This window comes from Solea solea, chromosome 8 (assembly GCF_958295425.1).
Source record: "Solea solea chromosome 8, fSolSol10.1, whole genome shotgun sequence".
Taxonomy (NCBI): domain Eukaryota; kingdom Metazoa; phylum Chordata; class Actinopteri; order Pleuronectiformes; family Soleidae; genus Solea; species Solea solea.
In genome coordinates, this window is record NC_081141.1 from 15,812,935 (window position 1) to 15,837,769 (window position 24,835).

General features: G+C 38.4%; 1 protein-coding gene across 3 annotated transcripts in view; it reads left to right on the forward strand.

Moving 5' to 3' along the window:
* The window catches only part of LOC131463503 (dmX-like protein 1), a 45,640-nt gene that overhangs the window by 13,666 nt on the left and 7,139 nt on the right, over positions 1-24,835 (forward strand). For 2 of the 3 annotated variants that reach the window (XM_058635245.1, XM_058635246.1), the window contains exons 16-44: positions 299-401; positions 514-633; positions 858-1,052; positions 1,178-2,418; positions 2,586-2,844; positions 3,429-3,562; positions 3,755-3,941; positions 4,047-4,157; positions 4,380-4,549; positions 4,745-4,842; positions 4,989-5,154; positions 7,059-7,187; positions 7,355-7,493; positions 8,285-9,081; positions 9,426-9,527; positions 10,043-10,210; positions 11,038-11,229; positions 11,604-11,680; positions 13,613-13,734; positions 14,286-14,543; positions 14,950-15,152; positions 15,450-15,598; positions 15,724-15,809; positions 15,928-16,129; positions 16,607-16,724; positions 17,109-17,171; positions 18,972-19,058; positions 20,242-20,360; positions 20,860-21,007. In XM_058635245.1, coding sequence (XP_058491228.1) covers positions 299-401; positions 514-633; positions 858-1,052; positions 1,178-2,418; positions 2,586-2,844; positions 3,429-3,562; positions 3,755-3,941; positions 4,047-4,157; positions 4,380-4,549; positions 4,745-4,842; positions 4,989-5,154; positions 7,059-7,187; positions 7,355-7,493; positions 8,285-9,081; positions 9,426-9,527; positions 10,043-10,210; positions 11,038-11,229; positions 11,604-11,680; positions 13,613-13,734; positions 14,286-14,543; positions 14,950-15,152; positions 15,450-15,598; positions 15,724-15,809; positions 15,928-16,129; positions 16,607-16,724; positions 17,109-17,171; positions 18,972-19,058; positions 20,242-20,360; positions 20,860-21,007 — 5,943 coding nt within the window. The remainder of the gene's footprint in view (positions 1-298; positions 402-513; positions 634-857; positions 1,053-1,177; positions 2,419-2,585; positions 2,845-3,428; positions 3,563-3,754; positions 3,942-4,046; positions 4,158-4,379; positions 4,550-4,744; positions 4,843-4,988; positions 5,155-7,058; positions 7,188-7,354; positions 7,494-8,284; positions 9,082-9,425; positions 9,528-10,042; positions 10,211-11,037; positions 11,230-11,603; positions 11,681-13,612; positions 13,735-14,285; positions 14,544-14,949; positions 15,153-15,449; positions 15,599-15,723; positions 15,810-15,927; positions 16,130-16,606; positions 16,725-17,108; positions 17,172-18,971; positions 19,059-20,241; positions 20,361-20,859; positions 21,008-24,835) is intronic. The other variant, XM_058635247.1, reaches the window with a different exon arrangement.

The window sequence follows — 24,835 nt, forward strand, 5'->3', positions numbered from 1 at the left end:
AGGAAACATCCACATTCTGTGGCCAATATGTGTTTGTTTTTCTAGAAGCCATGATATATTTATAAGCTGTTGCTTCAAAAAAAAGTTTTGCACAAAAAGACCTTATTTTTCTGCCGAAAATAAGGTCTATATATGAAATATTATGACTGTGAAAGGTAAAAACTAGTTCACAGCAAAACATCTCTCTTCCCCTCAGACACCATCTATGTTTGTTTGTCTAACATTGTCACAACTTGTGTCTGTGCCAGTGTGTTTGCATCTGATGTAGTTTGATTGTAGCTTCCGTTGTTCTCTACAGCAGGGGAAGGAGACCCAGCTCCTACATGTCTTTGAGGAAGATCTGATCCTTGGCAGTCAGAGAACAGAGAGCACACAGGACCCTCCTGATCTTCATCATGATTGTATACATTTGTTTTTCAAATATTCTCTTTTAAAGTTTGATTTGCATCTCATTCAAACTCTCATTTCATTAATATCTAATCTCTGTGTATCTCTGTTTTTGTTTCTTTGTAGCCTCAAGTGAGGCAACCTTCTCGGCTCGATTTTTCCTGGTAGTGGTGGAAGTAACATCGAAAGGGCGCTCACTCCTCCACATGTGGCATCTCCATCTTGCTGCTCAACCCATTATTATGGGTAAGCCCTTTAAGCAAAAGTATTTTCACAGGAATTTGTTTATCATGACTTGAGCACAAGTTCATTTTTATCCATTGTCTTGTTTCATACCTAAGCAAAATGATGAATGGCAGACAATTTTACTCAAATTATGTCTGTCACAGTGTAATGTGTATATATAAATAATAATATTTGATCTTCGCATACTCTAAACAATATTTCCCTCTTCCTGTTTATGTCCTCAGAGGAGACCAAGACAGAAACTCCTATGAACAGCTCTCACTTTGACACATTCAGTTCTCCAGTCACTCAGAGGAGTAAAACCTGCACTTCCAATTTGCAGAGTGCTTGTCGCCTCAACCTCACTACACACACACTATACAGCCAAGAGATGGTCCTGCCAGAAGGGGTAGAAATTATCAGTGTTACACCCTCAGCAGGTAAGAGAAAATGAGAGCATACAGTTAAATAGAAAATCTACAGGTTTAAGTTTACGTTCACTAAGCTTAGTACATGTGGGATGGAAGATTCTGTGCTTAATTGTGTATTGCCATTCCACTCCTAGGTCACCTGAGTGCATCATGTTCTCTGCCAGCTGGCCGTGTGCCTTATCTCCTTGCTACTTCCTGTTCCGATGGAAAGGTGCGCTTCTGGAGGTGTAATGTTGTGGCGACAGAGCCTTTCAGTATAGATAGTTTGTCATACCAGTGGGAGGAGTGGCCACTCCTGGTCGAGGAAAGGCTTCCCAGCAGCAGTGAAATAAGTGTGCCAGGTCGCCCCATTGAGGTCAGCTGCTGTCACACTGGAAGGTTTGCTGTTGCCTATAGGCAGACACCAAATGCACATCTGAAATCCACACCTCATTTGAACTATCGGGGAGTGTTGATTTCTTCTCCTGCACAAGCATCCTCGCCCTATAACACTCACCTGGCCCCAAGCTTGACTCTACCACAGAGCCTAAATTCCACTCTAAGCCCCAACCAAGCAAACAGTAGAGAGCCCATGGTTTACATTGGCATTTTCCAGTGCGAGTCCACAGGTGGTTCACAGTGGATTTTAGAGCAGACTATAGTCCTCGACAGTACAGATTCCACGGCTAGTTATGGCGTTAGCAGCAGCACAAGTGGAAGTGCCAGTAGTCCAAGTAACATGGACTTTTCTTTACCTAATGAGAACTGCTCAGGTTCCACCAGTAGGAGCCTGGTTCATTTGGACTGGGTGTCTCAAGAGGATGGGTCACATGTTCTGACTGTCAGTATTGGGACAAAGATTTATATGTATGGGCGCCTTGCTGGAAAGCCTCCAGACCTGTGTCTGTCATCTGATGCAAGTAGAGAACAGAGCTTGTCTCACCTAGTTTTGCTTCGTTCGGTCGATCTGGTCTCTTCTGTTGAAGGTTCATTACCCATCCCAGTCTCTCTTTCCTGGGTACGAGATGGCATCCTGGTCGTCGGGATGGACTGTGAGATGCACGTTTACTCCCAGTGGCAACCTCCAACACCACCTAAACCCAGTGCTGCCATCGCCCAAGACACAGACATTGGCAGCAGTGTCTCCTCCATAGTCTCAGCTGTCAGACAGAGTCAGGAGGATGGGCTCAATCCTGGGGCTTCACTAGCTCCTCCCAAAAAGGCATTTTCAAGGTCGATGATGAGTCTGGCTCAGAAACTCCGCGGGAAGAGAACAGCTTATGACCCGCCTGTAGAGATGGAAGATTCTGGACTTTTTGAAGCAGCACACAAACTCTTTCCCACTCTTCCCCAGTATCATCCTGTACAGTTACTGGAGCTCATGGATTTAGGGAAGGTATGTTAAAGAAATGCTCAACTACTGTATTTACATACTGTGTATTTTATGTTTATGTTTTGATTTTATATTATGATTAGATCCTTGTCCAGATAAAATAATAACTTTGCCAGAAAACTGACATTTGTTGTGGTTGCTGATGTGTAACATAAATTGTCTTTACTAAGGTTCACCGTGCCAAAGCCATTCTCTCTCACCTCGTGAAATGCATTGCTGGGGAAATAGTACCACTTAAAGACAGTAACACCAATCCAGAAAGGCGCGTGCGCTCTCGAACCATTGGTGCTGGAGGCAGCACAGCCAGGGATCCGAAAATGTTCAGCATTGCTGAGAGCTCCACCCCTGGCTACACTGAGATAAGTTCCATCCCTCCCCTGCCTCTTTATGCTCTTCTGGCAGCTGATGAAGATACATCAACAAAACACGGTCGGTATAAAAATGAATAAAACAATAGAACACTATTTCAGTTGTAACTAGCATGGGCAAGAACTGAAAATGTATAAAAGATCTCTGGTTTTGATAAAGTTTAAAAACACTTTTTTATGCAAGATAATTTGAATATGTTTGCTTAAGACACATAAATACAAAAAGTACAAACTTGAAATGAATATACCCTTCACTATTTAACAATTTGAATGTAGGTGTCTCGGTATCTCAGAAATTAGTGGAGCTATTAGTTCTAGTAGCCATGTTTTGAGATTGTGAATCACTATACTAACCTTTACAGAGATTAAACATGTGGATGAGATAAATATAATAAGGAGAGCGTTGAGCTGAAAGGGGTGAAAACCGAAGAGTGTACGTCATTTTGGCTTTCGTCGAACATGTGCTTTTTATTGGGTACACGAAGAAAAACAGAATTAGTACTCAGCAGAAAAGCAACCATTAGTCAGCACAATCTTTCCTCAAGGTGTGAGAGACTTAGAACATGCTAATATTTGTTCCTAATTATTTAATTTTATGAAATGCATGTCTTGTGTAATTTAGTTCTACCATGTGTTTCCTTACAGATAAAGTGGGCAGTGTAAGTGGGGACAGTGGACATGGTTCCAGCCAAGCAGATGCTTATGACGAGCTCTTTCATACACCCAGCATAGCGGATCTGGATCCTCTCAACAATAATCAGGAGGAAACGGGCAACAAAGTAGGTTTCTGTGTGTTTTTGCTTGGTTTAATACATGAGACTTCAAAGCAACATTTTCAACATGTATAACACATATATTAAGCCTTCTTTTAGATTTTATTTTTGTTTTTAAATAATTCACAATTCAGAACTCATGATGTCCCTAGCTATACCGTACATTTACTATTATTCTGTCTTGTTCCTTGTCTGTAGGTTATTGACTTGTCTCAGTACAGTCCCACATACTTTGGTCCAGAACATGCACAGGTTCTGTCCAGCCACCTCCTTCACTCGAGTTTGCCAGGACTAACTCGTCTGGAGCAGATGTCTCTCATGGCGTTGGCTGACACCATTGCTACAACAAGCACAGACCTCAATGACAGCCAGGACAAGAGCAAAGGTCCTTTGGGGGAAAAGAATGCATAAGCTCTTCAAATTGATAGAAAACATTAGGCAGTTACATAATGTAAAATTTAAAAAACGTTGTATATCATTCATTTCCCAGGTGGCGAGACACTGGATGAGTGTGGTCTGAAGTTCTTACTGGCCGTCAGACTGCATACCTTCCTCTCTACCTCCCTGCCACCAGCACACCGAGCACAGCTGCTCCGGCAAGGTAGTATGCTCAGGTTTTCAAATTGTTTTCATTGGGGTCATTTAGTAGCTGTCACAAAGACTGTAATTCACAGATATCCCTTAAAAATTTTGTTTTCTTAAAATGCTTTAGCACTTTAGCTTAAAATGCTTAAAATGCTTTAGCACTTTAGCTTTAGCAAGACTTAATCTGTGCTGACTGTGACATGTTCTCTTTTCCTCATGTCCTTCTTTTTGTCTATAGGCCTGTCGACATGTCACTATGCCTGGGCCTTTCACTCTGAGGCTGAGGAGGAGCTGTTGAATATGCTCCCTGCCCTACAGAAGGGAGAGCCCACCTGGCCTGAGCTGCGCTCCATGGGTGTGGGCTGGTGGCTGCGCAGCAACAACAAGCTACGCAGGTGTATTGAGAAGGTGAGGTGGTCAGTCATTAGGGTTTTTTTTAAGCTTAATCTGTGCCTTATGTATGTGGTATTTCTATTTCATGGAAAAAGTTATTAATGAGTAAAGATAATTCATTCTAAAAACTTTGATGGGAAGATTTACTGCTTTTTATATACTGAGTATATACTGAGTTGATGCATGTATATTTTTCGCCTCTATTGTTAGGTTGCCAAGGCTTCTTTTCAAAGAAGCAATGATCCTCTGGATGCAGCTATATTCTACCTTGCGCTGAAAAAGAAAGCAGTGATCTGGGGATTGTACAGGTAGGCATCAGAACTGTCATGACTTTGCATATGAAATACAACTTCACATCGTCATCACAAAATTTACCCCTGCCTAAAAAGAAGCGTATAAAATAATGTGTCAAATCATCAAAGGCCTCTGACAACAGTTCTGTTATTCTCTCCAGGTCCCAGAAGAATGCCAAAATGACTGACTTCTTCCACAACAACTTCAGTGAGGACAGGTGGAGGAAAGCAGCATTGAAAAATGCTTTTTCACTTTTGGGAAAGCAGCGGTTCTTACATTCTGCAGCCTTCTTTCTTCTTGCCGGGTCCTTAAAGGATGCTGTTGAGGCAAGTAAAAAAATTACACAATGTTTCCAAGAAACCCGTGTACCTTCAGCTGCAATTGGCACTCGGCAGAACTCTATATAGAGATCTTGCTGTCAGTACAAGTTGTACTCATTTTCATGTAGTATGAAACCCACAATCACTAATTGGTGTGTGTGCAAAAATAAAGGGATGTGTTTGATATAGTAAGGTAAGTTAGTTACATTAACACAACAACCTACGCTCACCAAAGTGTTGTACAAACAATACAGATACAAATATAAACCACAATTAAATTTGGAATAAAATATCTGTTAAGATAAACAACTAAAATTTCCAATGAAGTAAATTTAAAAAAGCTAAAAAGCCCAAGTATCATTCTCAACCAGAGTTGGAAGCCAGCAATAAGAAATAAGTCTTCTAGGCTGGGGGGAGTTTGCAGTAAACTTACTAGAGAGAGCTCCCCAGTATGCAAGCATAAAAAACATATTCAAAAGAACATATCTTATGACCAGTTAAAATCATTGTGTAGCGTCCTTTGTATTATTAAAATACCTTAACATAAAACAAAGCTGTTGCCCTCAGAATTGTGCACAATCATGTAGATTATGACCCAAGGATGACGTTCTTTCTTTTGTGGTAATTCCAACAAACAAAAAAAATAGGTCATGCATAACTTGTGTTATGGGCAGAGTGTTAACACTAGGGGAAAACTGAGCATTTTGCACTATTTTCTATTTGCTTGCCCGGTGCAACCGATGTACGATTGATGCCCTTGTTACACGATGGCTGCACTGAGACGACAATGAGTGTACAGATGTGCTCTTCCCAGAGCCTCATTTACACCCTCAGATGTCACAATGAGCATCTCAGAGATTTGCACACTCCTGGATGCAGGAAGTGTGTTTGTCAGGAGGCTTTAGCACAATTCACTGAAGGATGAATTGTAAATCCTCTGTTCTTATAAAATTCTTCTTAATTACTTCCATTCATAAATCAGCACTCTCTGTTTTTTTTTTGTTTTTTTAAGGAATCACAAGTCAAAACACTTAACTTAACAACCTTTATATCATAAAAATGTATTTTGTTAAACATCGTGTGTTACAAATATATACAGCTCTCTCTCTACTCACTTATCAAATGGACAGCTTCTGGGTGTCTTCTTTACTTAACCACTTTGTCAAGGTTATTTTGGTTGAGAAAAATCCCTGAAGCAGTGGGTCACATTATTTCATCAGCATGAGTAACTGGAGCTTCTCGCTGCATTTTATGGAAATGAGCATCACCCAGGCAAGGGGCTATCATTGACTTTGTTTAGTCTCTGTGACTGTGAGGCAGTCTCATTTAAATTCTTCTCACAACTTACTTTACTCCAACTATATTCAGTAAAGCACAGGCTTTTATTTTTAAATGTTTTTAAACAAATTTACAAATAAGAAACTACTAACTTGATAAGATTGTTATGTTATATCTAGGACTTAAGAATTTATTGTTTTCAAATCAAAAATGCTATTTGAAACATTGCAGTTATAATAAATTCCTTTAATTTTGCAAGATAGAACATAGTGGCATGTGGTAATCACATTTTAAATCTATACACAGTGAATATTGAACTGAACGTCAACTCAAAAAAGTGATATAGCAAATAAAATGGCTTTTGCAATATGTGTCTGAAAATTGCAATTTTACCCAATATCATTCTGGCCGAGTTCTGTCTCATTATATTGTATTCAGAATGTTTGGGGTTCTCATGTCTATTAATTAGAGAGGGACCGCGCACAATAGAACATTACCCTTTTTCGAGATGCGTTGTACCAGATTTGAGCAAAATTGCTATTTCTGCTGTTTGTCTCACCTCATTCTGCCCTGTGAAGAGCTCAGAGACTTCTTTTTCAAACAATAACTGACTTAATTCCCTTCTCCCTCAGGTGTGTTTAGAGAAACTGCATGACCTGCAGCTGGCTCTGGTCATCTCCAGATTATACGAGTCTGAATTTGAGACGGGATCCACCTACAAAAAGATCCTTCAGAGACACATTCTGGGTCAAGACAAACAGGTACATAAGATATTGTGCAGTATATGTCACAGCATCCATGAACTACTGTTTTTATTTTGTTAGATACACTATTTCTCCAAGTTGCTAACTGCTGTGGACTCAGGGATTTGATGAATAATGAACTGCAGAAACCAGAATGATTAATTAAAATTCTCTGTATATTTTAGATTCAAGCCCACCAGGACTCGTTCTTGCGCAGCATGGCTTACTGGGTCCTGGAGGACTACAGTAAAGCATTGGACACTCTTCTTGAGCATGGCACCAACAAAAACAGCTCTGGGACCACTGAGAGCAAATGTGAAGCTGGTAAATCTGCAGTGATACTTTTATTTATCTACCAATGTGCAAAATGAAAATAGGACTCCTTGTGTACAGTACTTTATTTGGTTTACTGTCTCACAATTTTAGTCAAGGCCGCACACCCTATTGTTACACATTCAAATTGGCATAATATGAAGCCAGTAATCAAAAACAAGTGATCATTTTAGTCAAAATTCACTATTTTGTAACTGCTACTGTTTAAAATGTATTTAAATAAGTCAAGTATTGATCATATCTACATACTCTGACTTCTTGTTTTTATTGATATTTCATCTTTTTAGGAAATGTTTTAATTTATAACCTTTTGTGTTCCTTGAGTTTCCTCAGACTGTAATTTGTTGTTGCAAAGGTTTAATCCTCTGCTCTTACAAAAATGGCTCAGCTGTGCAACTATTTTTGGTCTTTTAAGTATATGAAATTGCACAAGGTATTGCATATTTTCCTAAATTAGCTGGTCTTCTGTGTCCAGTAAGACTTGCCTTAAGAGTAACTAAAGATTAACTGAACATAAAACAAACTTTATTAAATGAAGAGCAGTAGCAGTCCCAGGTCGACATGCCTGTGCTGTGTGTGTTTCGTAAATTATGCTTTCAAAAGCAAGTATATTATATCAACAGAAAAAGTAAATGCTGACTCAAGTGTTTCTATGATAGATTATGTGCTGGTGTTATTAGTAATTTGACATTGTTTATACCTGGATTCTTTGGGCATATAACACAACCTATTACCTTTTTGTCCATCAGCTCTTATTTATGTTTTTTTTTTCTCATGGACAGGTTCCTCTTTTGTGTCTACAAGTAACCCAGAAGTTTTCAACTTTTACATCTACCTCCGTACCCACCCACTTCTCCTTCGCCGCCATTTTTGCTCTTCCGACAACGCTAAAGTTAGTTTGACTGCTGAGGGTCGAAGGGCTGACTCCATTAGCCTGGAGGAGAGGAGACTGTTTTTCACAGCTGCATATGCCCACCTACAAGCTGGCTGCCCCATGCTAGCACTTGAAATCCTCTCCAAAATGCCCAAAGTTCATAGGCATTCACAACTCCAGAATCAGGAGGATACAGGAATCTCTGCTGAACTCAGTGTTGGGAGTAAGGAAGGACAAACCTCAGACCCAGACTGGTCTCAGCCATCTCTGAACGGCTACGAGTCCGATGGGAACAGCTTGTCAATCAGTAAATCCGATTCGTTGTTAAGTTTCGACTGGAGCCAGCCTTCACTGACAATTCCGGATGAGACCCTAGAGCTGAAGTGGGACAGTGACAAAGACGAAGACGAGGAGGAGAGCGAAGAAGAAATTAAAAATGAGACTAAGACTGGTATAATTGCAGACAGCAGCAGCGTGTTCCAAGACACACAGGATGCCATGTCACCACTAATGGAGACAGTGATGGAAGATGACAGCGAGAACAGCAACGACTTCATTGCACCGTCTGATGACGTCTTGGTGGCCCAGCTGAAGTTTACTGCCTGCTTGAAGATTATGACCAATGAGCTGCGGACACTGTCAACAGGGTACGAAGTCGATGGGGGGAAGCTGCGTTACCAGCTCTACCAGTGGTTAGAAAGAGAGGTAATTTAAATACACAATTATAGACTTGCAGAACGAAAGGGCAAATTCATAACAAAAGTTTTATTTTTTAATAGCATGTTATCACTTATGTTGTGAAGCAATATTCAGGCTGCACCCTAAGGTTTACTCAGTAAAACTTTCATAGCTTGCATCACTCCCACACATCACCATCTCTGTGTGTCTGTATGTCAGCAAATATAAACCTCATAATGTTGATACCTCCAGTGACTTTTTCTTTTCAAGTAGTTTGCTTTGTCTTGTGGAAACAGTTTGACATTTTTCGGCACGGATGATAAATTCCTTCTTGAAAAATTGATTTTAAGTTAAAGTTGTGTTTTCTCTAGGTGGTCGCTCTCCAGCGTTGCTGCAGCTACAAGCCCTGCCTGTCAGATCTGTCTGTCCTGGGTGATGCCTCTGTTTTTGGGTTGGTGGAGGAGGAGGAACAGGTAGTTGCAGATAGCTGATTGCATCTCAAACTGTCAGATGTTCATGAGGGAAAATCAATGCAACACTTGCTACAATAAAAATTTAAAAACAATAGCACAGTGTGGAATGACATAGTTTGAAAAAAATGTTTTATTGAAGAGTTTGTTGCACCAGTCTTACTTGGATCTTTGATGGACAGACCTGTTTTTGTTGCTGGGGGTTCAAAAACCCTCCCAACTCATGCTGCTGTGAATTATACTTTCTCTTTCTTTACTATTGATTCATTTTCAGAAGCAGACCTAATTATATGGGCCTATCCTGTTACAGTGTATGTAATGTGTTTTCACAAATTACAGACACATTTTAAAGCTGCACTTATTTATTGTTGACAGAATAGATTAGTGTGCGGTTGTTTTCTCAGCACACCATTGTGGAGCTTTTATTTGAACACTAGCCAGCTGAAGAACATTGGCTCATTTACAGGGAATTTTATTGACTTGTCAATAAAACTAATAAACTAAAAATGGTTTTGCAGCTGGGTAGCCCTCGTAGTGACAGCCAAAGGAGCAGGAGACACTGGCTGCAGAGTAACCAGCCTTTGCTCAGGATGTTCCTCAGCTACTGCAGCTTGCATGGCTCCCACGGTGGAGGACTGGCTTCTGTTCGCATGGAGCTCATACTATTGATTCAGGAATCTCACCAGGTAATTAAAACATGCACTGACAAACACTAAAGGTCACTGATAAATTACAGTTTAACTTACTCTAGTTCAGTTTGTTGTCTCAAAAGGTTATTAAATTATATTTGATGGATAAGTAAAATGATTTGTTTGTGCTGCTGTTTGTTTTATTATATCTCTGTTCATTTCTAGTGAATTAAATGACCTGCAGTTTGTAAATTGGACAGATTTGATATTTGGTTATATTACGCATTGCAGTATTTTACAAATTATAACATTACACACATTTGCTGATTAGTCTATAGGTGCTTTGTTTAATGTCCTTTTTTTATTTTTGTCTGTCTTTAATGTTTTGCTCTGCTAGAAATATTTCAGCTGGTTTTAAAAAAGTTCATTACAAAAAAGTGATTAAAACTTATTTTGTATGTAACATTAAAAACCAGTTACTGGTTTTATTTGTGTTTTATCGGTGTATTGTTGTTTTTTTAGGGAGAGGATCAGTTCTTGCCAAACTAAGCAAGCATTATTCAAATATTATATGGTGTGGTGTTGGTACATGTTTTGGAATCAAGCAGATATACATAAAACCAGTCATTCATCGACTACTAACACACTCCCCTGTTCTGTCTTATATATAAGATCATAAATTACACTATTAAGTTTAATATGGTGTGATATTATAGTAAACAATATTTTCCAGTGTGCAGGTGTCACAGTTTTATTGTACACTATTTACACTTTCTTTATGCATCAGCACATGTATTCATTGTGGCAACTGTTTTTTTTTAATGTACCTACAGACATGTACTCCAATGATTTGACTTGTTTTTCCCTCTAATGTTTGTCCACAGGATGACTCTATCCAATCTGTGGTGACATCCAGTTCCCAGCCTAACGCTATCCCTCTTCTCATGGCGTGCACAGCCAATGTAAAGACCGTGGTGGCCAATCCCATGGTGTACCTGACCAACCTGACTCATGACATTTTGCAGACCATCATTGCACTCGATTCTCCTCCACACCCTGATGTTGTTAACAATGAGGTGAGGCAGTTTCTGCTCACATTTATCTGTCTATACGACAAAAACAAAATCAATAATATAGTCAATAAACTCAATTCACAAGAGAGAGCCAAATTTGTGAGATGGTTGGCGGTGAAATGAGACACTGAAAGAGAGTGAAGGACAATGAAAGATGGAGTTTGTCACCACAAGGGACATATTTTATGTATTTCTTTTCAGAAACAAACCACCATTCCCTCTCACACTCATGCCTACTGTCAATTTAAAGTGTCAAATTAACCTAATCTGCATGGTTTTGGACTGTGTGTTGTAAACTTGAATTAAAGGAATTGCACCAATGCTAAATAATTAACTAATTAATTTGTGTTTTTTCTTTGTTTATCCTGTATTTCCAGATTTATGTGATGCACACCTTGGCTGCTTCCCTATCTGCCTGTATATATCAGTGTCTGTGTGACAGACACACCTACAGGTAAGTGACTAAACACTTTTTTTTGTTTTTGAAATAAGCTTTTATGCAGTCTGACTCATAAAGGTTTGAGTTCACAAAGGATCTTAAGAGAAGCATCTCTCTGAGCTAGAATTCTGAATTCTTTATACGTATTAAAGCTATGCTTTGCTTTGATACCACTTTGTTATGTTCCCTCAAATTTCCTTTGACACGACTCCATTAACTGCACTAGCTGCCACTGGATTATTTATCTGTCAAGAGTGATACTCCCCTCCCCCCCACCCCCAATCTTAGCACCAGCATTTTTAACGGAAACAAAGCTGAAAAATAACATTAATTTGCTTTGTCTGCTTACATTTGTGTGTGTATGTTAGAAGATTTTAGGCTTATTGGAGCAGAATAACAAGAAATAAGGAGATGGGACATGGCTGCTGGTAACCAAGCATATTTTATAATGAGAGAGTAGTGTGCATACACACACGGATCAAGTTAAACACCACATGACATGTATATCAAAGTGGATAAAATAAGGTTTTGTTCTTGAAATTCATCTGAGGACATATTTTAGACTGGTTCATTTACAGTGATGTGATTTAAGGCATGGAAAAATAAAAACATGTTGGACGTTTGCTAATTAAACATGTGATAATCTATGAAAGCTGCACTGCTGTAGTTTATGATTTTCATCGTGAATACTTGATATGGTTTTGGTCTTTGGTTTTGAAAGATAGAAGGAACATTTTTATTTTATTTTTTTAAATAAACCATCTGGCGTCATGTAGCTGTAATGAGTTCCTAACACAGTTCTGCCAAATCACTTGATGTTATATGTAATTATTTTAATTAACGCCTGACCAGATTGGTACTTTTAAGCCACAGTATTGTGGCACTAGAGAGAGCAAGAGTGCACAGTATGTGCCAGTTAAAGTAAGTGTCAAAAAGGAGAATTCATTCATTTTCAGAGCAAACTCTGATCATACTGTAGTATTTCAAACCTCACACGACTACACACAACCTCGCTCATGCTACTGTTAGGATGAATTAGCAAAGTAGTTTCTTCTCTACGGTAATTCTTTTATAATTCTCCTGGTGTGTGGCTGCAGATGTTTGATGAAATTGTGCGTTTGTTTTTTGTGACAAGTGTGACAATGAGAGAGCAATTCATTTCATGCTGTAGGATTTGGAAGTTGCCAAATCTGCCAATTTGAGAATATTTTGATGTATTTTGTTTTTTTTCCCCTTCTCTGTTCAAAGTTGATTAAAATTTGGTTTACTTGACTTTTGATTGAATAAGTAGGTGGTTTAGTTATATGAAGTAGGGATGCACAATATCGGTATCAGCAGATATTGGCTTTAAAATGTATTAGCGTAGTATAGTATATTATAATATATTTAACGGATATCAGCAAACACACTAAGATCTGCCGATATAACTAATGACAACAACAGTAGGATAAATAGGCTGTTACCTCCTAGACTTCTATGCTGGCGACCTCTACAACAATTATTTTTCTTTTACGTTTATTTATTTTGCTCAATGAAGTAAATTTATGTCTACATCTGCTATGTTAGTAGGCAAAATATTATGATAATTTCCCTACAGAAAAGACTAAATGACCTCTGCAGTTGGGTGCAGGGAAAAACTGTCGTCATCATCATAATACACATCTTCTTACCCAACAGCATACATTTGGATCCCAGTCGCATCTCATTAGCATTTTATCTTAAATTCCACACTTAAGTTACTTGGGTAAATGTGTTATTTGCCCAGAATTCAGATCAAAATGGAACATTTAGAATAAAACATTTGGGCATTCATTATTTATACCATCTTACCTAATTTTTCAACTTCATTTTCTCAGGACAGCTTTTCAAGTTGAACATAACTGTCTGTCCTGTGACTTCATACTGACTCTAAGAGGTCTGTTTCTTTTGTCTTGTCATCTCCCACAGCCATGTGAACCATTTCACGGGCATTGTTTATCAGAGTGTTTTGCTGACTCAGAAGCAGCCAGTCAGAGCTGTCAGCGTGGATGAGTCTGTTCTGCCAAACACTTCTCCTGCACAGTGGCCAGGTATATTAACCTATAAGTCTTTTTTTTCCTTTGTAGTTTACAGAGCCTTTGTATTGTTATCTGTTACTTTGTTATTTTATGCTCTGTTACTTAATCAGGTTTTAACAAAACAGACATGAATATGAGTTAACGTATTTGCTGCGGACTGTTTTTCAACTCTAGTAAATATACACACTTTAGGCTGTAGGATGATTGCGTTGAGATAAAATTACAGTGCTAATGTTCATAATGAACATGGGTACTATGGTTCCTAGATGTGTTTTAACTAGTTTTCTGAAGACAAGTCTATAACATGTGACCATTATAGAATGTCATGTTATAAAAATGTTCTAGCATAGAAAATAGAATCAGCTCATTGTAGTTTGGGTTTCTTTTTGGGTGTGTTGCTAAGATTTCTTTATATTATTTCACAATATGGTGATGTATAGTGGACTTAATTTCCATAGTGGTTTTTGTTCCTCAAACACTTGCAGTGCTTTTACAGATGCTGCCATTTTTCTCTCTCCTGTCTTTTTTTCCCCATGCTTTTCTCAACCCATCCCTCTCTCTAGGGATCGCTTCTCTGGTTCGCCTGTTGAGCTCAGCAGGCGAGGAGAGTCAGCCAGGCTTGACTGTGCTGCTCTGTGAGATCCTAACGGCTGTTTTCCTCAGCTTGTTTGTTCACGGCATGGCCACTCACTCCAGCCAAGAGCTGTTTCGCGTCATGGCCCACCCTCTCAACAGCAAGCTATGGGTGACAGTGTTTGGAGGAGGAGCACGGACTCCCGTCATAGAGAAACTCAACAGCCCAACAAGGACACCCCCACCAGGTGATTGTATCTTTGCCCTTCTTTCTGAAGGTCCACCTTAGTGGCACTCAGTCTGTGTGGGGTTTTTCCTTTCATTGGTGACCCACTCCTGAAATCAAATTAGTCCTACTAAATTAATTAGCCTCCCGTCTGTAGGTCATAGTGAAATCCATCAACCTATTACTGAGGGAGCTGTTTCCATCACACACTCTCTGCAGCTCTCTCTAATGGTTGGCGGATTAAATCTAATGTAATGTAAAGTGTGACTCATATTTCTGAAACATTTTTGTGTTTTTTTGTTTGTTTTCTGGATGATATTTCAAAGTATATCTAGATAGGCCTGTGTATTTTATAAGATGTGAACATGCATATAAAAAGTATATATATGTAATAATACTGTGACAAACAATTTCTTGTAACATCACAGCCTCTCCTAGTGCCTCTGACAAAAAGTCCAGACGATTCAGGCTTCTGTCGTCGCGCAGTGGATCCAAAGAGGAGTCTGGGATAGAGCGGGAGGGACCATCCAGTCCTAAACATGTCCCTGTAGTGGAACAAGAAGCTCCCTCCATCTTTAAGGAACGATTTGTTCCTCCAGAGCTCAGCATTTGGGATTACTTTATTGCCAAGGTATAAAAAAGTGTTACATTTATGGCCATTTTAGTTCTTTTGCATTTATCTTGAGAAACTTAAATTGGCTTAGGATTTATTAATTATTGATATATTCGTGTTAAATAGCACATTTAAATTTGGTCATAGGACTGTAATTTTTTTTTGGAATTACACTTGTAATTTGTAGTAATTCTGGTGAGATCATCTGCTACAGTGATCAGCATGTACAGTACTTGAATAAAATAAAAGCAAAGATGGTGTATTTTTTTTTACCAAACATAGTTTACGTGTCCTCTTCATTGTTGTGTCCTTTAGCCTTTGCTGCCACCATCGGAAAACAGAATTAGGTACGACTCTGAGGAGAGCCAGGGCAGCCAAGATGAAGACGACGATGATGATGACTATGAAGATGTGTTTGACTCCAACTCTCCAAAACGAGAGCATTCAAACCACAATTCATACAGGTAATAACAACTGAGACGTTATTACAGCGAAGAGAGTCTAGTGTTTGCAGTCAGCTTTTGAACAATCGACAGTGTTTGTTTTTAAAGCCGTGATCTGATCTGTCATGGCTTTTTCTCCCACCTAGCTGGTGTTTAATGCGTTTGGCAATGGTGCAGCTGGTGTTGGTCAACCTGAAGTCCTTTTACCCAATGGCAGGATATGATCTATTGGGTAAATACACCACACACTCTTATGACATACTAACATCCAGCACTTTGATAAGTGTTGCCCAATTTCCTACTTCCTTCCTAAGCTAATTGTTTTGATTTTTTTGCTTTTGTTAAAACAGACCTGCCAGTGGGCTCTCCTCTGTGTCATGCTGTCCTGAGGACTCTTCAAAGATGGGAACAGGTGTTGCAGAAAAGGCTGGAGATCTTTGGGGGGCCACCTTCCAGATACATCCCCACACATCTCCAGGATGAAACAGCCACACCTGGCCCTGCCTTGCTGAGACACAAAGCCCTGTTTGAGCCATCCAACACACCGTTCAGGTACCACAATAAATATCTAAATACTCTTGCAGAGTTAACCATGTTTAACTCTTACAGAGTTAAACATGGTTAAAACAGATAAGCATGTTTTAAAAAAAAAAAAAAAAAAGAGTGTATCAAATTAATTAATCAGTGGACGTGCATAAAATTCAGAGGGCAGCTTAAGGCAAGGATTTCACTGAGTTCATTAACCTCACAGCCTCAGGGAAGAAACTACACCTCAGCTTTGTCTGAGTTCTGAGGATGAAGGGAGGGAGTGAACAGTGGCTGGGGTCCATCATGATGTTTAATGGTCTGCTTCTGCACCTGGTGATGTAAATATCCTCCAAGGAAGGGAGGATGCTGCAAGTTATTTTTGTAGCAGATTTAACTACGCTGCAAAGAAAAATTACCAGCATAGTTGTGCCTCAGTGAACAGATGAGAGAGATTTAATCAGTGTTATTGTTAATATACGGGAGCTTTTCTATTCTTTCCAGGACATCCCACCATTCAGCGCTGCCAGTGAATCGCTTATGGCAGTTTCTGGTAAAGCAGGAAGAAGTGCAGGAGACCTTCATCAGAAATATCTTTACCAGGAAACAGAACCCAAATGAGGTACATCATATTAATGCCATGACAACCTGTTACACCATTTGTGTTGCACAGCTAGCACCTTGTATTATTAACAGTGAATAACGCATACACTCGCATTGTGATTAAAATCAATAGCACATCCCTCCCAAGGCAAACTACATCCCTATTTCTTTGACAAATCTGTTAGCTCATTTGTGTGTTTTCTTTTGATCTGCATGCCAACCACCTGTGTTATTAGTCCCTCCAGCATGTTGATGCTTTTAATTGTATTCAAGTAATTACACACTGTTTGATTAACATAACAATAATTAATTTTCTTTGTATGTTTGCATGGTTCATCACCTTTTGTTGTGTGTTGTGTGTGTGAATGTGTCTGCTCAATGCTGTTTCCCCAAAACATTAAAGTTGGTTGTGGACCAGAGTGACAATATGAAATATTCAGGGATGGACGTGACAGGAAACAATCAGGTATTGTGTCTTAAATGAATTATTAATTATGGTATTGGAGTGGGCTTATCTTGATATAAACCTCAGTACCTTTTGCATTACTTCTCATTTGAAACTGACTAACTGACTTGTTTTTTTTGTCTGTTTTTTTTCAATAACGTTGACTTATACTATGAACGTATAATGGCTAAATTCAGCAAACATTTTATAGTAATTTGAATTACATATTTACATTGCACAGATGAGAATAAAAGTATTGCATTGGCACTGATGTACTTAGTCCCATTGGGTGAAGCAAACATTTTCATGGTAAATAAAGGTATTATAATAATAATAATAACCCTAGCAATTAAATATATGACAAGTAAAACCATGCCATATGCATCTTATCACAAAAAATATATACATATATATATACACACCTTTCATCTTAAATGTAAGGTAACATAAAAACCCTTCCATGAATTTGGTACAGTTGAAATCACTGGTTTCAAAACTAGATCTTTAGCCACACACTGTGATGCACCAGAACATCAGCTACACAAGAATATCATGCTAAGTCTAAGTGGTAAAGATGAAAGAATTTGTATCATAGAGTATATTCACCACCCTATTCTACAATATGGCATTGTTTTATCTGAGAGTGTTTGTTGCATGTGAAAAAAATATATACAGTACTTCTGACTTGACAAGACCATTGGGTATACACTGCATTGGATGTTAAATGTTAAACTTCACATATTAAAGTGTGGGTGGTACAAAGTGTGCAGATGAATAGAAATGGAAACATTGTCATCATCATCATCATCATGTACCTTTTTATTTAGAGGAATAGAAAACATGACCTGTCACATATAATCATAGAAATATTAAATGTATGATCTTGACAGAAATACACTATGAGTGTTTTAAAGGCCATGAACTTTGAATGTTCATGTCAGGATTTGATATTAATGTTGCTTTTAGCAATTCTAAATATTTATGTGAACGTGAATCGTAAATTGAACCGTACACAGATGCTTCATAGATGTTTTCTAATATACCTCATGCTGTGCAAGCTGCCATTTTATAGTTATTCCCGTATGGTTCTATGTTAATTAATCCACTCTCTCAGTGGACAAGCTATGATGCTGAATAGCTTCTGATTAATGGGCCCAGCAATGTCACAGTGAATCTTAGTCCCAGTAGGATTATGTTCTCTGTGAAAATGGCAAACCACCATATTTTGATTTTTGTTCGTCAAGTTTTACTTAATAACATCTGACAGAAAAAAACATGGACTTTTCCCCTTGAATTAATCCAGTAAAGACTTAATTCAGTCCCATGTTTAAAAGGATGTCTATATCTCTTTTGACTCTGCCTTCATAGTGAATCATCAGCCCAGAGCTATTGCACAGTACAGTATACTTTGCTACCATATCCCTTAGGACCTATATGGTACAGTGTGTGCTTGTGCACATTGCTTAGGGGTTGTGCTCATACTGTTAAATGGCACAACACAGTTACTCTTCGCTGGCTGCTGCTCGGGTTAACTGTGTGGCCTAATATGTCCTATCTTATAAAGGCAAGACAAATAAGTAAGCAAAACAAAGTAGGCCCAGCTAGAGTCTTTGTTCTTTCTTCTCGTCAGCTCTGTTATCTTCCACACTTACTTTTATCAGCCCTTCTCATGGATCTTGTCAGGTCAGTGGTTCTGTAGCATGAAGTGAAATGTATCTGAAAACATTTGTCTGCAGGGAAAATCTTACTAATGTTCCAGCTGCAATAATTTAATCTGCATGGTTGTGATTTATTGTTGTGTGTGTTTGCTTCTCTGCACAGACTGAGTCAGATCTGGACAGCCCTGGAGGAAAGGCACGCATCATACACAAGGAATCGGACATCATCACAGCCTTTGCCATCAACAAGGTATTGCTCTTTTACACCAATGCTGCTGAACAACACTATGTACAGCGGAAAAACACAGGGTTCATTATTTAAAAAAAAACAACTATCTGACCTCAAGTATTCTCTCTAGCTCAGAAGATGTTAATTACGCAAACATATATGGACTATTCTTTTTTTCTTTTTCTTTTTTAAATTGTCAATGGGAGTCTTACGTTTTCTAATTTTCTCATTAAATCAGAAGGTTGCCCATAAAGTCAGACCATACTGACGGGTTATTTTGTAACCATTCACAATGCAAAAACATAATTTAACACACCTAATTAAACCGTAATGTATTGCTTGGTGGAAACAGGCTAAAGCATATTATTTAGCAGCTAAAGAGCCAGATATTTCCCACAGGATTTGGTGGAGACCAATAAATCAATTACTACTGCTCTATGTGGTTTTGACGCAGCTGAGTGTAGAAGCAGTCATTTTTTGTTTGGTAAACGTCTTAAACCACTTACATAATAATTTGTATTCAGAATCTGGTTTTAACCGATAGTGGATTCTCACAGAATTTATAACACATTGGAACTCCTGGCACAACTCCTTCACCATATACTAGCCCTTTTTTTGTCTGGCACATCAAGAGTTTTTTGTTGAATACAGCCATTTATTTAAGGGGGAAATGGTTGACTTCTCAACACCTCACTGACAGCTGCACTTTTGCCGCACATGCTGTGTTCACAAGAAAGATGAGGTCGCAGGACCATGTTTTCATAACTTGATATCAAGTGGCAGGACTCATGTGGCCTGCGGTCTATGAGTTTGAGAGTTTGAGACCTCTGGTCTAGCATGTTTGATTGTGATTTTTGTCTTCTATGATGTGTTCTGTCACATCAGTAACATTGACCAATACTTGAAATAATAAAATGTACTGTATATACAAACATAATGGTGAAGTAAAAGAGGAGCAAACAAGTGACCTTAAGTTCTCTTTGAAGGATTAACAGTCCATAATTACCTCTTGTTATGACTCACTTGCGTCACTGCACACATTTATGGCTCTGTTGTTGTCTGACCTGGTGCTGTGACCATCGTAACAGACAAAAAGATTGTGTAATTTGACCTTGGCATCACCCTCAACTTGTTCTCCCTACCTCTGTCCTCTTCATCAGCCATCTATTTCTTTTAGCACATCATGTCTCTGTTTGTTTCCTAGGCAAATCGTAATTGTTTAGTCATGGCCTCCACCCATGACATTCAGGAGCTGGACGTGTCTTCCATTTTGGCCACACAGATCTTGACATGGATAGATGACGATGACGCTGAAGCCAAAGGGTAATAGAAGAATTTGTGTGTGTGTGTCTGTACATGTGCATACTGTACTTGATGAAGTCACCAGCTGTGAGTTCAACCAAGGAAACATCAACTCACCTTTTGACCTTCATACCAGCAGAATGTGGGCATGGCACAATGTGTAGGTGGTGTGCATGCATCAGTATTGTTTGTCTGTATGACTGCAGCATAATCTTTCTGTATTTATGAGGCTGCTTCTTTGTTGATGGATAGATATAGACTGAATCTCATAAAATCTCAGAATAAGGGCACTTTCGGTGTCTGTTCTTGTTGCTGTTCCTGTCTCAATAGCTTACTCAATGCACAAGAAAATATTGTTGTAGATACTATTTAATAATGGCTGAATATAGCTTCTTTTTTTTTTACACTTTGAAATCGTCATCAAACACATCTTTTTCTACAACAGCTTTAAATCTGTCTGTGATATGAACTGTACTCATGTCATTATAAAACATATTTCTAAATATAATTCTATCCGTAGTGTTGGAAGCGATGACTTCCTGGTGATCCATACACGTGATGACTTTGCTGCCCTTCATGGCACCACACCGTACACCCACAGTAGCCCTGGTACACCCATCAACATGCCATGGCTGGGAGGTCTGCAGACAGGAAGGGGTGCAGCCATGGTGAGCTCTAAACCTGTTTTTTTTTTTGTTTGTTTTTTACCGGAATCAGTATGAGCTGTTCAGTGAATGTATACTGATGACTGAAAACAGGTCAATGACGTACAGTAGATTTGATAGAAGCTGAACAATGTTTTGAGTGCACTCGGTGCTTAGTGTGCAGCTGCCTCCTTCAGTTTGTGTTAATACTCACCCCACCCCCCCTTTTCCTTGCTGCATTCTGTTATTTTCTATGTTTTCAGATATTAACTTCAAACTGTTTCTACACTTCACACTACTGTAGGAGAGCTAAGGCGTCATTGGATATAGCTGGTAATACAGAATATTGGCATAGGCAGTAGGTTGTGGATAATGAGGGACATTTTGGTACATTGTCCTTTTATTTATTTATTTATTTATTTATTTATTTATTTATTTATTTATTTATTTAACAAAAAATAATTCTGCAGTTAAATGGTCTGTCAATCTTTTTTTTTTGGTGGAAAAATGCCAAACGTTACCCTCTTCCATCTTCGTTGACGTGTTACTTTCCTTTTTCTTTTACTTGGAGACAGTACTTTAAATTTAACATCTTTGTGATTTGCACTGTGTGACAAAATCAAATCAAATACATTTCTTACTATTTTTGTATTAATTATCAAAATGAATTTGCCACATTGCTGTGCTATCCGTGCGAAAATTCTGATGTAGGAGATTTAAATTGAAAGAATGAAAAAACAAACAAAAATAACTCAAGCTGATAATTTGTCTTTGTTTTGGCTGAAAGCATCATAACAAGTTTCATGAGCTTCCCTCATTGATTTACAAAGTCATTAAATGTCCAATGCTGCAGCTTGTGAACACAGTTCTCTTTTTATCTTCTTTTTTACATTTTGATGGCAGTCGGCATCCATTATGTTGCATTATAGGCCTCCTTCTTCTTCCTTATTTCTTCCTTGTCACCATATTGAAGTGATTTGGTGTCAAAAAAACAGAATGTTGTTTTATGGAATCATCTCTAAAAGCTGTTTTTTAAAGCAGAGAAACTTGGCAGGAGCAGTGGGGAGGGAGATCGATTTTGGTTCTGGTGGTTGCAGTGTTTTTAAGTGGAGCAGTAGTGAGTCATGTTTGTTGATTTGTACCAGTTTGTTCACTGCTCTTGTTATGCAGTCTGGACACTAAGAGCGACTTTGCATTTATTTATTTTACAGGCTGTTTGCTCAGGGTTGGAGCAGAATACAATTTACCTCACTACAATTTTACTTGTTTTACACAAATCATCCATGATTTCAAGGTACTTTCCAGACTAAAGTTAAACAAACTTTACGATTAAAAAGACCCAACGGTTCTTACAGTACACAAAGACAAGGGGACACTTTAAAAAGAATAATTTCTTATTACGGGAAGAAATCTCTCAATGTGAGCAACCATTGTCTTTGATTTAGAAAAATTGGAGATAAAAAGAGAAGAGAAGAGAAGAGAGGAGAAAGGAATGCGAGACTGGAGCATAGAAAGGGACATTTCAGGGCCAGGAACAGTTGTGTAATTGTTGTTTTTAAAGTCAAACTGGGTGTCATGAGTACAATAATAATGTAAATACTTGAGATAATACAAAATAGTAGTATTAGTGGCAGATTTGGATTCTGTCGCTCTGTAATGAGAGATTCAGTACTTGTAGAACAACGATAGAGACAAATCAAGATGTTAAGGATACGCTATCGTATAGAGAGAGAGTGGATTGTTGGCAAATATTGCTGTGAATGTCTGCTTCTCTTGGCCACCACTCATAATACAAGGCAGATAATAGTGACTGAACTACTGATGTCCTCTAATGGAGATGCATAGAAGGCGAGATGTCTCACTCTGATGAAAAAAAGAATGTAGTTCAGGTCCATAGTGTAAAAAAAAAGTGACGTGATGATTTAACCGACAATTATCGATAATTAAATTAGTCTGCGACTGATTTTACTAATGATTTTTGTCTACAATGTTGACTAATTGTTGCAGCCCTACTTGTTAATGCAATCCAACAGCAGTTTTACCAGATCAGACCTAGTAACATTTGAGGTTCTTACAGGCTCCTACCTGAATTTACTGCAGTTGCATCAATGTGAAGGCTGTAGCACAGGATTAACTTGGCCCAGAGTGACAGGTGCAGGAGCAGGTGCTCAGAGAGGGCGCACCTCCACCAAGGTTAAGACCCTGTCTCAACATTTTAAAGAAAGTAAATCTGAACCACTCCAAAATCGAATAGGTTCTTCCTTGCATCATGCACCACCTTTCAAAAAACTCATGAAGAAGGGCTCAGTAGTTTTTGAGTAATCCCGCTGACTGACTGACAGACAGATGAAGATCAATAAAATCTTGTTGGCCTTGAGAGCAAGGTAATAAATCTTTTTTACAAAGAATGTAAAATCAGTAAAATGTCCACTAACCCTAGAACATTAAGTAGGGACGGATCTTACCGCTTTTTATCGGATACAAATGTCACCACCATGATCTACCGATACTGATATCAGTCTGATGCAGTGGTCTTTAAACCAACATATTTACAAACTAGCCATAACCGGCCATTTCAAACACACAGTTTTCCAACTTTATAACAAATATTCTGCTCCTTTTGGGGAGAAATCAGATGCCCACATTTTCAGTAGGTGCTTAGTGAAGCATTTATGTGAAATCTATTGGATTTTACAATTTTCCAAGCAGGTGATTTTGACTTTTGTCTGCTTGATACTAATGTTGACTATTGTATCAGCTCATCCCTAAACACAAGACAGTCGAGCCCTCCTTTAAGACATTAACAGGCAGCAAGAGGTTGCTGTAGTGCGGAGGTTAAAACACCTCACTGGATTAGCCTCAATGCCACACTTCTGTCAATCAGTTTAAACCGTTTGATTAGCATCTCAAGGGTAATATACACAGACTGCAAATTAAAGGCCGTGTCTGTAGGACAATGAAATATTACCATATCAGAATCAGAATCGGAATACTTTTATTATCCCGAAGGAAATTGTTTTGTTACAGTTGCTCCATATCAGACTCAGTAAGTACCAGTTGAATACACACAGCCTACAGTATACATATACAGCACAAAGGATAAAAACTATGTCATATTTATAAAATATCAATCAACATGGAGCTTACTATCCATTGTAGTTTATTCATAAATAAAATACCTTCAAAGTCCTCAATTAGACCCATAACACACTCAAACTGATTAATGGTTGGCAATCAAGTTAGTAGTCGATTTATTACAAACCAACCACGAAATAATCACACAGTAATGTGTCGAAGAAGCATTTATCTCTGCAACACTTAATCATAACTACACCCCACACAAACAGTTGTACAGGAAACTGGATTAGATAGTACACATCAGTTTACTGTGACAAGTGTGTGTGGACAACAAAAACACTTTACATAAAACATGGAAGAAAAATAGGAATTAGAATCTAATCTGATTGTCTTGTCTCCAAATGTCATCTTGTGCGTTGACACAGACAGAACCATTCAATAAATAATGTCGCTGATGGTAAAATAAATTAATGATGTGCTGTGATCAAGACTTAAGCAACAAATTAAACTTTAAAGTCCATCTCAAATGCAGCCTGCAAGAGAAGCCTTCATATTGTTTCCGTCTTACTGTCTGCTCCCTTTTAACTCATTACAAAAAAAGGAAAGTGAAATATCAAGTCAAATATTGTGTTTGCATTGAGTCTCTTTCCACAGTGACCCTGAATAAACCCACAAATGACAAAATGCCAAATGCCAGATAAATAAGTCAGCAACATTGACTGTTTCCTTGTGTGTTACAGGCTGAAGAGCTGCAGTTTATATAACTCTGTATTA